Raw genomic sequence first — 14,453 nt, 5'->3', positions numbered from 1 at the left:
TGTAAAGGAAATGAAGGGGTTCTAGTGATTAAGATAAGTAAGAGTATAAAGGGAAGGATAAAAGATGAACTTGAATAACATGATAATTGCTGAACTAATTTTAAAGTGGAATACATGAAAGGAAGGCGGGTGGAAGCAAAGAAAATAAGATTTGGAAGGGTATTAATCTGAAACAGAGTTTTTTTTTAATGTTGAATTTTCTTCTTTATGTTTTTATTTTTCCTATTCTGTGTTTTTGTTTTTATTTCTGATGTGTGTGTTTGTTGGTTTTTTGTGATTTTAGTTAATTTTATTGTTGTTAATTTTTGTAAAACTCAATAAAATATCTTTTTAAAAAAAAGGAAAAGAGGAGGATCCAAAATGTATTTATTTACTATTTTATAACAAAACGTCTGCCAACCAGACCATTATTATTTCATTCAATGCAGTGCTAAGTCACCATCCTGTCAGCACAAAGATTTCTGCATGTGCAACAAGATTTCCCCTCCTCCTCCCACCCTTTTCTCAAATCTGCTCTGAAGTGTTGGGGGAACCCCAAATAGGTTGAGGGGGCACACAGCGGAGGTGGGTTGTTGGGTGAGGAGCGAGACAAGTCCCATTGCACAAGGGGAAATCTTGCTACTCATGGGAAGCTTACACAGGGCTACATTTGATACAATCCAACATTATGAGTCACAGAGCCCCTCAAATTTATTAAGCACTGCACAGAGATGCTATCCAGATATGAGGGGGGGGGGGGAATGCTGCAATCTGGAATTCAATCAGAAAGTTCAGTTTTGGATCCCAGTATCCTAAAAGCAGGAATGATCTTGGGGTGGTGAAGATGCTTTGTTCTCCAAACCATAACCTGGAGGTGTTCTGCTTCATAACTGAGTTGGTACCATCCAGCCAGAAAGACTGTAATACAGCATATACGCTCAAGCATAGCATTACACAGGAAGAGGTCCATTTACATATTGTGTATAAAAGGGGTGACACTGAAGTGTGAAGGAAGATGTAGCAGTGTATTTCTAAATAACTTAAAAAACTTTGGGTGTGAGGTCTACTGGGAGCTAGGAAAAAGGCTCCTTTAGCTTTATCCAGCCCAAAGGCCATCAGTTGACCACCCCTGTCTGAAAGGAGCGTTCAGACAGCAGCTACACACACTTCTTGAGATGAACTGAAAACCACATGAAATGCCGTTTTAACGTCAGAATAAAAACCTAGAAAGGATAACCCCAGTATTAATGATGGAAGCCTACAAGGAACAGTGTTAAGTGGATTCTGAGCTAATATTTTATGTATTGTTAGCAGGTTTTGTTGCTTTACAAATGAAATATTTTTCCAAACAACCCTGTTATTACTTGAACACCCACCTCCCTCTCCAACTGGCTGTCTGACACTACTACAACCAGCACCACCAGCGTTCTTATTCCAGGGCCATTTTTCCTTTTCAAACTTCTTCCTGGTAAATTCCCAGCCAACAGAGGGTCAAATGTAGTGGTGTCATGGCATTATGTAGCCTATCAGAGCTGGATACATGACAACTTCTCTGAGGCTGAGTGAAACAGCTTGGGAAGCACTATCCTAACTTTGCAGTCCCTGAAAAATTGCCAAAAGGGTGGTGGTTGATTTTTGCTGCCAAAAATGTTTGTGAAAATATCCCATTTTTTCAGTCTAGCTCTAGTTTTAAATGGGGTTGGAGGAGAACTTCAATACAGTTCTCTTTTGAAGATGAAGTGGCTTAATTTGCTCTTTCCAAAACAATGTGTGAACAGAAACACAACCATCCTTTGAAATTTGCAGATCTCCAAATTTTGCAAAACATTTCTTCAGCCAAGTAATATGCACACAATGCATATGACTGAGTAAAGTGTGCATAAAATAGCACGTATCAGTGAAAATCATGTAAAAATCATGTAAAAATATCACTTTTCTATGAACTGCCCTGAGACCTCCAGGTATAGGGCAGTATATAAATTCAAAGAAGAAGAAGAAGAAGAAGAAGAAGAAGAAGAAGAAGAAGAAGAAGTGTGCACTGGGAGAAATCCACTCTAAAATGCTGATGAATTTTCGTGAAACAAATAAATAAATCACAAAAAGAAGTGGAAATGTGGAGAGCTAATCTTTAAGATTGGAAACGTGAGAAATTGAGAGAAACCAAAATTGACGTATTCGTTGGTCCCTAATTTTAAACGAATCAAGGGCCCTTAATTGAATTTTCTCCCCATAATGAAAAAATTGACTCTCACCATAATTTTCCCAAAGCTGCCTTTGGGGATGATTATCTTGTGCGAATAAACCTCAACAGAGATGTCCTTTAGCCAGGAAACAGAAGAGCCACCTCGATTCTCATTCTTGGCTTCCACACTAAAGAAAGGGAGGATGGATCCTGGCCAACACTGCCTGGCTAGGAGGTAGGAGCAAGAACCCTGGAAATGGAAGAGGAAGCCATCGAAAGTGTGGTAGTGAGGGTCCCCGAAGACCACACAAGTGCTGCTTTCCACTGGCACACACTGGTAGAACTTATCCTTTGGCTCACAGAGTTCATAGGGGCCGCAAGACACCTCCTGGCAAAATATCTCATTGTTGAAATCCAGGCAACGACATTTGATGGAGCAGTTGGCGCTTTCCCAGAATATCTCTCCTTGACGGAGAAACTGGCCTAAAAGAATAAGAACATAAACAAGAAAAAGAATCAGCCCATTTTGTAGCAAAGATTTGGATGCAACGATGTTTTACTCTGAGTAAATCAATTTTAAACACACACTTCAAATGATAGCAATCCTGAATTGCAAAAGCTGCTTGAATTTAGTAGGTGTCACTTCTACGTTCACAGCATGAGAAGATGAAAACTCAACATGTTCAAATCGCAGTGCATTGACCACAATTAAGCTCCGACAAAGTCTTCTGGCACCAACAAATTACTACATCCGTGCAGCGTGAATTACATCTCAAATACGCCACCGCTGCTGTAACTGAATTCTAGTAACAATTGGGTGAGTTATGTTTGCAACTCAAGGGGCATTAATTTGCAATTGCTTAGTTAGGCTCATTTTCCTCCAATATGAATTAGCAGTAATTAAACATCAAGCAGCATAATTCCGAAGCAACAATACTTCATGATAGACACAGCATTACAGAAACCACTGTGTGTGTGTTTATCTATAATACAAAATTTTGTATCAGGGGTGGGGGGATGTTTTTCAGCCTGAGGGCTACATTTCCTTCCAGGCAAACTTCTGGGGGAGATATGCTAGTGGTGGGTGGAGCAACGAAGTTGAATTTTGCCTTTGCACAGTAGGCCAGTTTCCACACATACTCACACACATCTCTGTTTGCCATCCAAACAAGAAAGAAATATTATCAGAGTTCAAAGACATGTTGCTGCCCTCGGTTCCTCTGGGAGGAAGGCTGGGGTGTAAACCGAATGAAATCAAATCAATTGAAATAAATAATTCTAGACAGGCCAAAGAGGAGGCACAACTGGTGAGGGGTGTGGTCTGGGGATGCTAGATTCTGCTGTCTGCAGGTTACTCGATTCGGGTTGGAAAACCATCTCTTTGATTAGGTTATCCAAGCCTTTTCCTCCTGGCACATGTCCCAGATAAATGAAGAAGAGAGTGGCAATTGTAATTTTGGCAAAGGCCACCCCCCTGCTGAACGTCACTGAGCAGCCATGGGTACACTCTCTTCCCACACCTGTTTTCACATGGAATGAATGAAACCAGTGTGGCGATCACACAGGGACCGCGGACGTTTGACGGTCTATTGATCCCTGTGCCACCACTGTGGTTGCTTCCCCGCTGCCACCAACCCGTTTCTCTCGGGTACGCACAGAGTCCAGGCAGTTGTTAACATTAAACCAAATAAACAAGTTTATTTTATAAGCATTATCAAGTTTATGGTTTCAGATAATTTTTCTTGTCAGTTTCTTAATCTTAGCTTCTTTACCGGCCTATACCTTCCTAATAACTTCTAACTGATTATCCCAACTGTTAAGTTGTGGGTGAACATATCAGACGACACAGTGATTCTTCAAACAGCTCTTGTTTATTCAGAAGCCAGAACAGAACTGAACTGAGGAGCTCAGTCAGCCTGCTTATATAGCGCCCCAGTACAATGTTACTGTAGGAACTTTCTAAAACTATCCAATCAACGTCAAAACTATCCAATCCAACGTCACTTTCGATCCTTCATTTGTATAACTATCTACAGTATCCCCCTGCTGGCTCAGGGTGAGAACTTCAGTACATAACAGCAACTGTCTATCTGACTCCTCTTAACAGATTCTCTCACTCTCTCACATCAAATTATCCCAACCCACAGACTTATCTTCCCTCTCTCTTCTCTAACACCCGACTGACTCCCCAACAACTCCAACTCTAACGCCAACCTCCTCCCCTTGTGTTCCTACTGGCCAATCACTTCACACTCATTTAACTCTTTCCTTATGACCCACCATGATATCACACACCCAAGAGGGCAAACGCCAAAACCAGCTTTTCAGGGGCAAAGAAATATGCCATAGTTGTAGGTTGTGTATGGTCTGCAATAGCTAAGACCAGTACTCAGCCTCCATTAAGTCTAGAATAAAGTGTGTCTGCAGCTGAAGTTCCCTTGTCATTTCCACCATATTGAGCTTGGGTCATTGCCTGGGCACCATCCAGACTCTGGTATATGGCTCACTAGCTTTGCTTTAGGTATCTCTGCCTCTCAACTTGCCTGTTCCTCCTTTATCTCCCTCCATCCATGCTTCCATGTCTGCCAGTTTCCCCATCTGTTGGCTTGCCTTCATCCTCATCCCAACCCACTCCTGCCCCTGAGCTTTGGACAGGCTTCCCAGCTCAGCTTCTGGCTTGCAGTCGCCTCTGCCTCCAGGCTGACTCTCCTGTCTGTGGGTCAGCCCTGGGGCTCTCCAATCCAACATGGCCAGATGGACAGATGCATGCTCTGATCCCAGCAGTGTGCAGACAGGTGGCAGAGAAAGAATATTCTCAGACCTGTGGCAGAGAAAGGATATATGCTCTTTTAAATTCCTAAAAAGCTAATGCTATAATCTCCCTGCACTCAAGTCCCTGTGGGGTGGCAGAGAGTGTTTTGGTCCTGTTTATACTGATGCTCACACACACATTATGCAGGGAGGCCTGTTAACGCATCTGAGATCCATAATTCAGGAGACGGGGAAATGTTTGATCAGCCATAGCATCTTTTCAAGGCGATGGCATTTCCAAGGGAGTGTGCAGGAGGGGCTCGCTTGTTATCAGCTAGCATGTTGTGTTTGTAAAGATAAGGTTAATAGGATCCCTATCAGTGCTGATATTTTAAAAATCTAGCACAAGAGGACCATAACTTAATAGAAAAGTAGTAATGAAGCGGTGGCGGCCTTGTGGTGTGGCTCTTGTTGTTTTGATTCATCTGTTAGTTGCAAATTACGTGAGCACAATCTGCACATTTTCTGTTAGCTGCAAACTATGAGAAAGCCTCAGTGTCTCAGGACATGCTGGGGCAGATAAAGAATGGATGGGGAACAGTGGTGATTGGTGTCCGTTGGGACTGGTAGGGTGCAAGGCCAGGAGGCCACCTGTAGGTGGAGCCAGTGGCAATATCAGGAAGAGCCAACTGATTCTAGTTTTGTCCCCATCCTCCTCCTCCTTCCTGGTGGGTTCTACAAGGGCAACACTGAGATTAAGGAGAAGGAAGATGACAGCCAGGGATTGTCCCAGGAGGATGGGAGCTGACTGAGACCAAGCGGAGATTGCCCAAATCGACCAGCCTCCACTGATGAGGAAACTGTGGCCCTTTCATTTTTCTTAGGCAGCATGCCCAAAGGTCATGAGATGTTGGGGAATGGTAGCCCCAACAACATCTGGACAGCCGTGTCTTGTTTTTTTTAAAAAAACAAATATTATAGAATGCTTCAAAGCACAGAGCCAACCTACATGGTAAAAGCAAAAGAAAACACAGAAACACAAGCTCATAAAACCCATCCAGTGAACTCTTAAACAATAAAACCATGCATAGAAACTAATATAAAAACTGATGCTCTGTGGATGCCTCTGTTGATGTTCATGGTTCATCTGTGGCCCTCTGTCTGTTGTTAGACTGCAGCTCCCATTGGCTCCAGCCAGCTTGTCCAACGCTCAAGGATGCTCAGACAGTAGAACAAGAGACTCTTATTCTCAGGGTCGTGGGTTCGAGCAATATGTTGGGCAAAAAAGATGGCAGGGGGTTGGACTAGATGACCCTTGTGGTCCCTTCCAATACTACAGTTCTATGATTCTATGATGTGAGCCCAGCCATATCTGGAAGGCCACAGGATCCCCACTGCTGCTATAAACGGAAGTGCCGTGGGATTCATTGCTGCTTTCACTTCAACAGACTGACCCAGCTTGCGTTTCCCATTAATTGCTACTCCCTGAGATAAGAAAGGAAGTGAGAGAACAATGCAACCTACTAGCATTAAATGAGATCATTTTTTTTTTAACGTAGGAGGCTCTTAGCGGTCTCCACTGCATTTGTCCTTTATTATCAGACAGGTTAAGATAATGACTGTAAGGTACTCTGCGCTAATTAACATCAACATTACCAGCGAGAATGAACAAATATTAACAAATTATGACAATTCACTACCACGCTCTCATAGCTTATTGCTCCCCCTGCCATCCCCTCAAACTACAGTTCCTATAATTCCTTCAGGAGGGAAACAAGAAATTCCTCTAAGCAATTTCACAGAACCTTTCAGCTCCCCTTGTAATTCCGTGGGTGTTCTGCCTGAGTAGGAATTTACTTTAAGTTTCTCAGTTTAGGATGAAATGTGATGACAACCCCAGTTAGGTAAAGGTAAAGGGACCCCTTTACCTTTAGGTCCAGTCGTGACCAACTCTGGTGTTGTGGTGCTCGTCTCGCTTTACTGGCTGAGGAAGCCGGCGTACAGCTTCGGGGTCATGTGGCCAGCATGACTAAGCCGCTTAGTCTGGCGAACCAGAGCAGTGCACGGAAACGCCATTTACCTTCCCACTGAAGTGGTACCTATTTATCTACTTGCACTTTGATGTGCTTTTGAACTGCTAGGTTGGCAGGAGCAGGGACCGAACAACGGGAGCTCACCCCGTCACGGGGATTCGAACCGCCAACCTTCTGATCGGCAAGTCCTAGGCTCTGTGGTTTAACCCACAGTGCTACCTGCGTCAACAACCCCAGTTAAACAGGCTTAAAAGCAGAGATATGCTTGTAGCACAGATGTGGCCTGCCCTCTTACACCGTTGTAAGTAATGAATAAGGTGCATTGTTCATGCACAGGTGTCAAGGCAGGGGCCTCCCTCCTGCCCAGGACTAATCTTACCTTAGAGTTATCCAGGTGATGTTCAGCAAACTGCTATTCTCTCAGGGCCCAGTCTGCAGTATGGAGACTACATTGGCCTACTTTACATGGTTGTTGTAAGACAGCCTTCCTCAGCAAGGTGCTCTCCAGATGTTTTGGACTACAGCTGCCATCAGGCCCAGCCAGCACAGCCCATAGTCGGGAAACATGGGAGTTGTAGTCTAAACCTTCTGAAGGGCACCAGATTTGGAGGGAGGGTGTTTTAAGGTTTGTGGGACTGGTGCCATCACTTTTTGTTTTTGAGCAACAGGAAGAAACATTGATACTCAACAACTCCATTGGATCTTAAATTTCTCTTAGCAGGGTGAAGTGTCATTGGATCTATCTATCATCTATATCTATCTATCATCTATCTATCTATCTATCTATCTATCTATCTATCTATCTATCATCTATCTATCTATCTATCTATCTATCTATCATCTATCTATCTATCTATCTATCTATCTATCTATCTATCTATCTATCATCTATCTATCTATCTATCTATCTATCTATCTATCTATCTATCATCTATCTATTTATCTATTTATCTATCTATCATCTATCTATCTATCATCTATCTATATCTATCTATATCTATCTATCATCTATAGATTTGTGTATTTGGGGTTGTTTTACCCTATGTTTTTAATGTGTTCTGTGTCCTTTTTTTGTAAGTTGCTTTGATTTTCATTCTTTGACCAAAAAAGAAAGAAGAATAAATATAATAAATGAACAAATATTTCATATGCATTATGAGTTTTGAATGCATATGCCAAACATTGCCGGGTTGCAGAGGCTGCCTGCCAGAGCAGGTATTCATTGCTGCAAAACACTGCCCAAAACACTGACGGTCAGTGTAGTCAACATTTTGCTGCCTGGATCAAAAACGGGAAACAACATAAAGTGGGATTTTTTAAAAAATTATTGCTTACCTCTAAAACTGCACCCATTGGCTGGGTCAATTTCCCTCCCATCGATTCTGAACACCCAACGGCCCGGCACATTAACGTTGGTTGTGTCTTCAATGTTGGCTATATCTGGGGTTCTGGAACCAGGTATGCTGAAAAAGTTGGTGTTATTTCCACCGTTGAAGCCAGCCTACAATACATAGGGGAGAGGGGGGCGGGATATGAGTAAAAGGCTGCAGCCATGGTTGGCCCACCCATGAGGCAAGGGGAGGTGGTTGCCTCAGGCAGCAGATCCAGCCTCTACTGCAGCTGCATTTTATGTCATTTTATTCCTTTTAGATCACAGCACATCCCTGTTTTCCAGGGTAACGAAGCGTTGCGCATAAAACTCAGCAGGGTTAATATCAGCAGTGTTACAACTATGTTTTCTGTGCCTGGTGTTCTATTGTATGATTCAGTTATTAGTAATTTTATTGCTGTGGTTTTCTGGGGGTTTTGTACTTATTTTGGACATTTGCACAAAGTTTCCTTCTGAATATTGGTCACTGGCCGTCATCAAGAGATGGATGAACTGATTGATGGAACTCCCTGTTAGGATATAGTTCTGTTCCACCTTAAAAGGGACAGGCATGACTATTGTGTGTCACATGCCTGTTTACATTTCCAGCACAGTTTGCTGGGAACTTCCGTTTGTATATAGCTTTTGTGTTACTGCTGTTTTGCTGGAGACGAAGGGAAGCAGACATGTTTTCCTTTGTTCCTGAACTGTGCTGAATAAAATGCTGTACATTATGCTTACACATTTCTTTGTCTGCCTCTTCTGCTGTGAGAAGATTTACACACTCTGCTGACAGAGCGTGCATGGGTCTCTACACGTATCTGAGGCTCGTGTCGCTGACCGATGCTGTTCCAAGGGAGACCGGTGATCATGTTCGTCCAGCTGCCGGCCAGTGGCTGGAGCCAGCGGGGGCCTGCCTGATGCCCCCATCTCCCCGGCAGTATCCCAACATTCCCATCAGTAGTGATGACGAGTCCTGATCCAAAACACCCAGAAAGCAATGCAGCGGGGAAGGCAGGTGCAACCTTTTGTGGAGCAGGGTACACTTTGTCAGCTGCGCGGTTATCTTCAGTTGGCAAGCGTATGCATAAGCATGTGTGATACACACACACTTGGGGGAAATTGCAAAATGCAGTGGAAAATGGTGAGTGCAATAAAAGTAGAGTCTCTTGCAATTCAAGGAGAGCTTAAGTGGGGAAATAAACACAGCAACTATTCATGAAAGTGGTGTCCCATGATATGCCTCCGATGAAGTGGGCTTCTAGCGTCTATCATACAGCTTATGGTGGAACAAATTCGTTAATCTTTCAGAGCCACAAGACTGCTGTTTTTGCTGCAACAATCCTCTGGAATAAGAACATAAGACGAACCCACTGGATCAGGCCAGCAATGTTCCATCTAGTCCAGCATCCTGTTCTCACAGCAGCCAATCAGATGCCCGTGGGAAACTCTCGAGCAGGAACCAAACGTAGGAACCTCTCTTCTTCTGTGGCTTCCAACAACTGGTATTCAGAAGCATTTTTGTCTCTGTGCTGAAGCAAACACTGAACTTACAGGGAAAGGCCATAGCTCAATGGAACAGCAGCTGTTTTTGTGCAGAAGGTCTTAGGTTCAATCTCCATCATCTGCAGGTAGGGCTGGAAATATCCCTTGCTTGAAACACTGGAGACCTGCTTCCATCCAGCATGGACAATATTGACCTAAATGGACCAGTTCAATCTCCATCATCTTCAGGTAGGGCTGGGAATATCCCTTGCTTGAAACTTGCTTGAAACCCTGGAGAGCTGCTTCCATCCAGCATGGACAATATTGACCTAAATGGACCAGTGGTCTGGCTCGGTCTGTTTCTTTGAACCACACTCTGAACTGTGAGTAGTGACTCTGCCATTCTATTCCTATTGTGATTCCTATTGCTATTAGCCACAGGACCACCAGGTTTGATGAGCCATAGAGGAATGGATGGACGAATGTACAGATGGATGGATTCAGCTCTTCCTCCAACTCCTTTACTTCTCCTCAACTCCACAGTGCCATATCTCTCACTAAGATCTTTGCCTCAGGGCAAGGCACAGGCCCACTTTTCAAGATGGGCCCTGCCTCCTGTTTCCTCAGGCTGAACATAGTCTCTGGGCCTTGAAGGGAAGGAGGACAGGAACATGTCCCTTCTCAACTCGGATGCTACAGGTGGAGAAATAGGCAAAATGACCCCTTTCCGGAACTTGGGACCTTTTTTTGGAGGGGGTGTTACATACTGTTCTCTACACCCACAGAGCTGCCTGCTTTTTCCTCATGGATGCCAGGCACCAAAATGGTCACTGGAGAAGACAGCCTAAGGAGAGAAACTCAAGTTCCTACCTGAGCCATCACACCACCAAGGCCTGTCAGAGGGTCTCCTCCACTTGCGGTCCCTGTGGTCCAGTTTATTTCCTCATAGTTGAAGATGGCAAATGAGGATGTTCCATCTGAGACCAGGAGAGCCTGGAAGGTGTTCACCTGTTTGAAGCACAAATGCTTGTTTTAGACAGTGAGATAAATACTTCCCTTTGGCTAAGCTTTTCCTTTGAGTTTGAATAATTTTTCCAAACAATTAAAAATAATAATAAACAAATAAGTGCAACTTTTTAATTAATGAAATTAGGGCACAACATCTTAAGCACACCAAATTTCAATATTTTGTTTTCTAGTCCCTAAAAGCCCAACAGCACCTTTAGTTGGCTGAAAACATTTAGTACTGAAAACATTTAAATTGGGATATAATCTTGACATTTTGTAAGCAAGACAGAGCAGAGCAAAGAATTAATCTGCTCCCCCCCCCAAAGCACACACTGAATTTTCGTTCTGCTGCTGATTCAACCTCAACAGATGTTGCTCCAAAAAAATATCTTAATTTACCCGTTTTGTACTTTGTACATCCTATAGATGGCAGTGTTAGAATAAGCACTGAAAAACATGAGTAAAACTTTGTTCTGGAACTTCTGGTATCAGCCTTCCCACCATCACATTTTTATCCATACAAGCGTTATCTTATTCGGTTACCTTCCCTCTTCAGATAGTATAATAATGCAAACCCTGGCTTTTGTAGAACAGTAGACAGGATTTTGCACCAAAGCCTAGGCAACAGAATACGTTGGCCATCGATTTGTTTGTTTATTTAAGTTTAGAAGACCTTCCTACTTGGGAGAAAAAAGAAAAGGGCCTGGAAAATACCGTAATCTAATAGTGAATAGATTTCAAAGCCACAACCAGGAGAGGCTGGTCTGGCCTGAATGTGCCCTTCATAATAATAATAATAATAATAATAATAATAATAATAGAATAGGACATCCCTATTTTCATTGGAGAGTGTGCAATTTAAGTTTGAGAAGTTTCAGCAATTAAAACAAATGCTATATTAGATAGGCATGGTAACGCTTCAACTGCAATAAGCCCATTGATAGTCTATGTGGTTTGCCCCAGTAGTATGCTAAAAAAACACAAGACTGGGCTGTCCATAATGTGCGAGTTAAAAGGTGGCAGCAGTAAGCATAGCTGTCTGGATCTGTCCCCCTGGGACTTGTCTCACTGGGATGCAGAGTGGTCAGGCTAACGAATCAATGCCTGTTAAAGCTGCTTTAAAGTCTCCTCATGCAATTGGAAGTTCAAAATACGAAATCACAGAATATTAAAATAGTCCAGCAGATGATACATCAAACGGCAGCCGCTCGGAGCCGCATGCTCAACCAGAGTTAAAATAGCTCCGCTTCAGAGAATTAAGTGCATGAGATTCCAATTTACATCGGGTCGGGATACTGCCCAGTGCCTGGAAGAGGCCCAATTTCAAAGCAATTTTGGCAGTGTGTAACTTCTCCTTTTATGGCCCCTCCATGACATGTGTTTTATAGAACCTCCTATTTCAACCACCATAAAAGTGGGCCCAGCGGACCAGCTCTCTCCTCCCTCCGGCCGGCATCCTTAATTCCCCTGACTTTAATGGAATGATTAAACCAAAAACCAATTTGGCCCAATAAATCTAAAACCCACAGTAGTGAAGCAAATGCTCCTCTTAACTTATGAAGCCATTTCCCTTGGCTTGTATTTTTGGGTGGAAAGGTGGAGAATGAGTTGGGTGTCTGGCTTTTACAGGCCATCAGTTGTTGTTGTTGTTGATGATGATGATGTTTTTCAGCCCAATCAATACATACACTGATGTTTGTCCAACCACTTTCCAGTATGATAAGGTAAGCACTAAAAAGAGAGAAGATGATTTTTCCTCCCCCACCCCCTATATTTTTATAAAAAGAGATGCCATCCTGCAATGTCCTTCAGAAGATGTGTTGGGACAAAGGTGAGATCTGGACCAGGGATGACATGTTTGCAGCTGACATCCTTAACTAAAGGTGTTCCCACTAAGCAAAGTCCCCCTCCACCAATTTCACACTCACATTGACACTATACATTTAAAGCACATGGTGCTTCAATGAATCCTTGGAACTATACCTCTCGCAGAACTGCATTTCCCAGTGCCCTTAACCAACTACATTTGGTTTTGGGGATGGAAGGTGCTTTCAATGCATGGTGTAAGATGTGGTGACCAGCAGGGCATATTCCCCAATAACTATGGATAATAATAATAATAATAATAATAATAATAATAATAATACCTTTAGTGTCAATGTACAACCTGCATACAATGAAATTGCAGGCTTAGTTGCAATGAACTTCAACTGGATCATGTTCAGATCTCATTTATTGATATATCCCACCTTTCCCACTCAGCAGACCCAAAACATTTCCTTCCATTCCCCAGGCTGGAACACCACAGGGAAAACTCGGCTGCGCTCTGCTTCCAGTTTATCAGCTCCAGACCTTGTGCTTGGAGCTGTCAAGCGCTGCCAGGGCTCAAACTGGGAAGCTTTGCGTCTCTGTGCAGCTGGGGTGAGTCACTGAATATCAAGGGTACAACATCATGCAGTGAGGTACCCTCAGATCCTGGGGCTGACTTCAGCCAGCCAACTGGACAATGAATCTTCCTCATTTTCAGCAGCCTGGGCTCCAGCTGGGAGGGGCCGTTTGGCTCTGCCAGGCAGTCGAACTAAAGGAAGAAACCAACCCAAGCCCCAGGCCACATCCAGATCTAAACCACAGCTTGAGAAGAAGAAGAGGAGGAGGAGGAGGAGGAGGAGAAGTAGTAGTAGTAGTTTGGATTTGATATCCTGCTTTATCACTACCCAAAGGAGTCTCAAAGCTGCTAACATTCTCCTTTCCCTTCCTCCCCCACAACAAACACTCTGTGAGGTGAGTGGGGCTGAGAGACTTCAGAGAAGTGTGACTAGCCCAAGGTCACCCAGCAGCTGCATGTGGAGGAGCGGGGGAATCAAACCTGGTTCAGGTATCTGAAGAAGTGTGCATGCACTTCTTCACTGGTATCTGAAGAAGTGTGCATGCACACGAAAGCTCATACCAAGAACTGACTTAGTTGGTCTTTAAGGTGCTACTGGAAGGAATTTTTTTTTGTTTTGACTATGGCAGACCAACACGGCTACCTATCTGTAACTGGTTCACCAGATTATGAGTCTACCACTCTTAACCACTACACCACATTGGCTCTCATCAGCTCAGTGACTCTTGAGTCAGGGACTTCTGAACAGGGACCTCCAGTGTCTATACCCGAGGCCAGCATCTTCCCTGCCCAAGGAACCAATTTCTCCTGTGGCAGAGACCACATTGTCAACACAGGCAACAATTGTGGAGGGAACTGTCAGAAAGGAGGAGGAGGTGAAGTTCTGGGTAGCAAACCGGTGCCCCTCCCCTTTTAAGATCTTCCACTTCGCAAAGAAAGTGCAGAGCCTGGTGAGAAGGATCTGGCCCTGGAAACATAACAGTCTTTAGCCCACTGTTGGACTTTGTTGGAATACTTTGCTTACTAAGAGATGCATCCAGTGTTTTCTTTGCACCAGCACAAGGGCTCTTGCACATGAGTATTCATATTGAGCAACAGAAGAATCCAATGCAGTTGCACGAGCAGTTGCGCGAGCGGAAACTCATTGTGCAACAGATTGTGAAATCTATTGCACAATAGAGTCACCAGAATGCTTATGAGGTTTTTTTCAGAACACCATTCTGCAAGGGTACAAACCAAAACCATTTGACACTGGGGGAA

General features: G+C 43.6%; 1 protein-coding gene across 2 annotated transcripts in view; it reads right to left on the bottom strand.

Moving 5' to 3' along the window:
- The window catches only part of TECTA (tectorin alpha), an 88,851-nt gene that overhangs the window by 56,768 nt on the left and 17,630 nt on the right, over positions 1–14,453 (bottom strand). For both annotated transcript variants that reach the window (XR_014558240.1, XM_083713921.1), the window contains exons 4-6: positions 10,670–10,807; positions 8,281–8,446; positions 2,232–2,644 (exon numbers count right to left, since the gene is read on the bottom strand). Coding sequence is in view for 1 of the 2 variants with exons in the window: in XM_083713921.1 (XP_083570047.1) it covers positions 2,232–2,644; positions 8,281–8,446; positions 10,670–10,807 (717 nt within the window). In the remaining variant the exon portion in view is untranslated. The remainder of the gene's footprint in view (positions 1–2,231; positions 2,645–8,280; positions 8,447–10,669; positions 10,808–14,453) is intronic.

Source organism: Podarcis gaigeae (assembly GCF_964106915.1).
Source record: "Podarcis gaigeae genome assembly, chromosome: 15".
In the NCBI taxonomy this organism is placed as follows: Eukaryota; Metazoa; Chordata; class Lepidosauria; order Squamata; family Lacertidae; genus Podarcis; species Podarcis gaigeae.
Note: the sequence above shows the minus strand (reverse complement) of the source record. Positions and strands in the feature narration are given on the sequence as shown.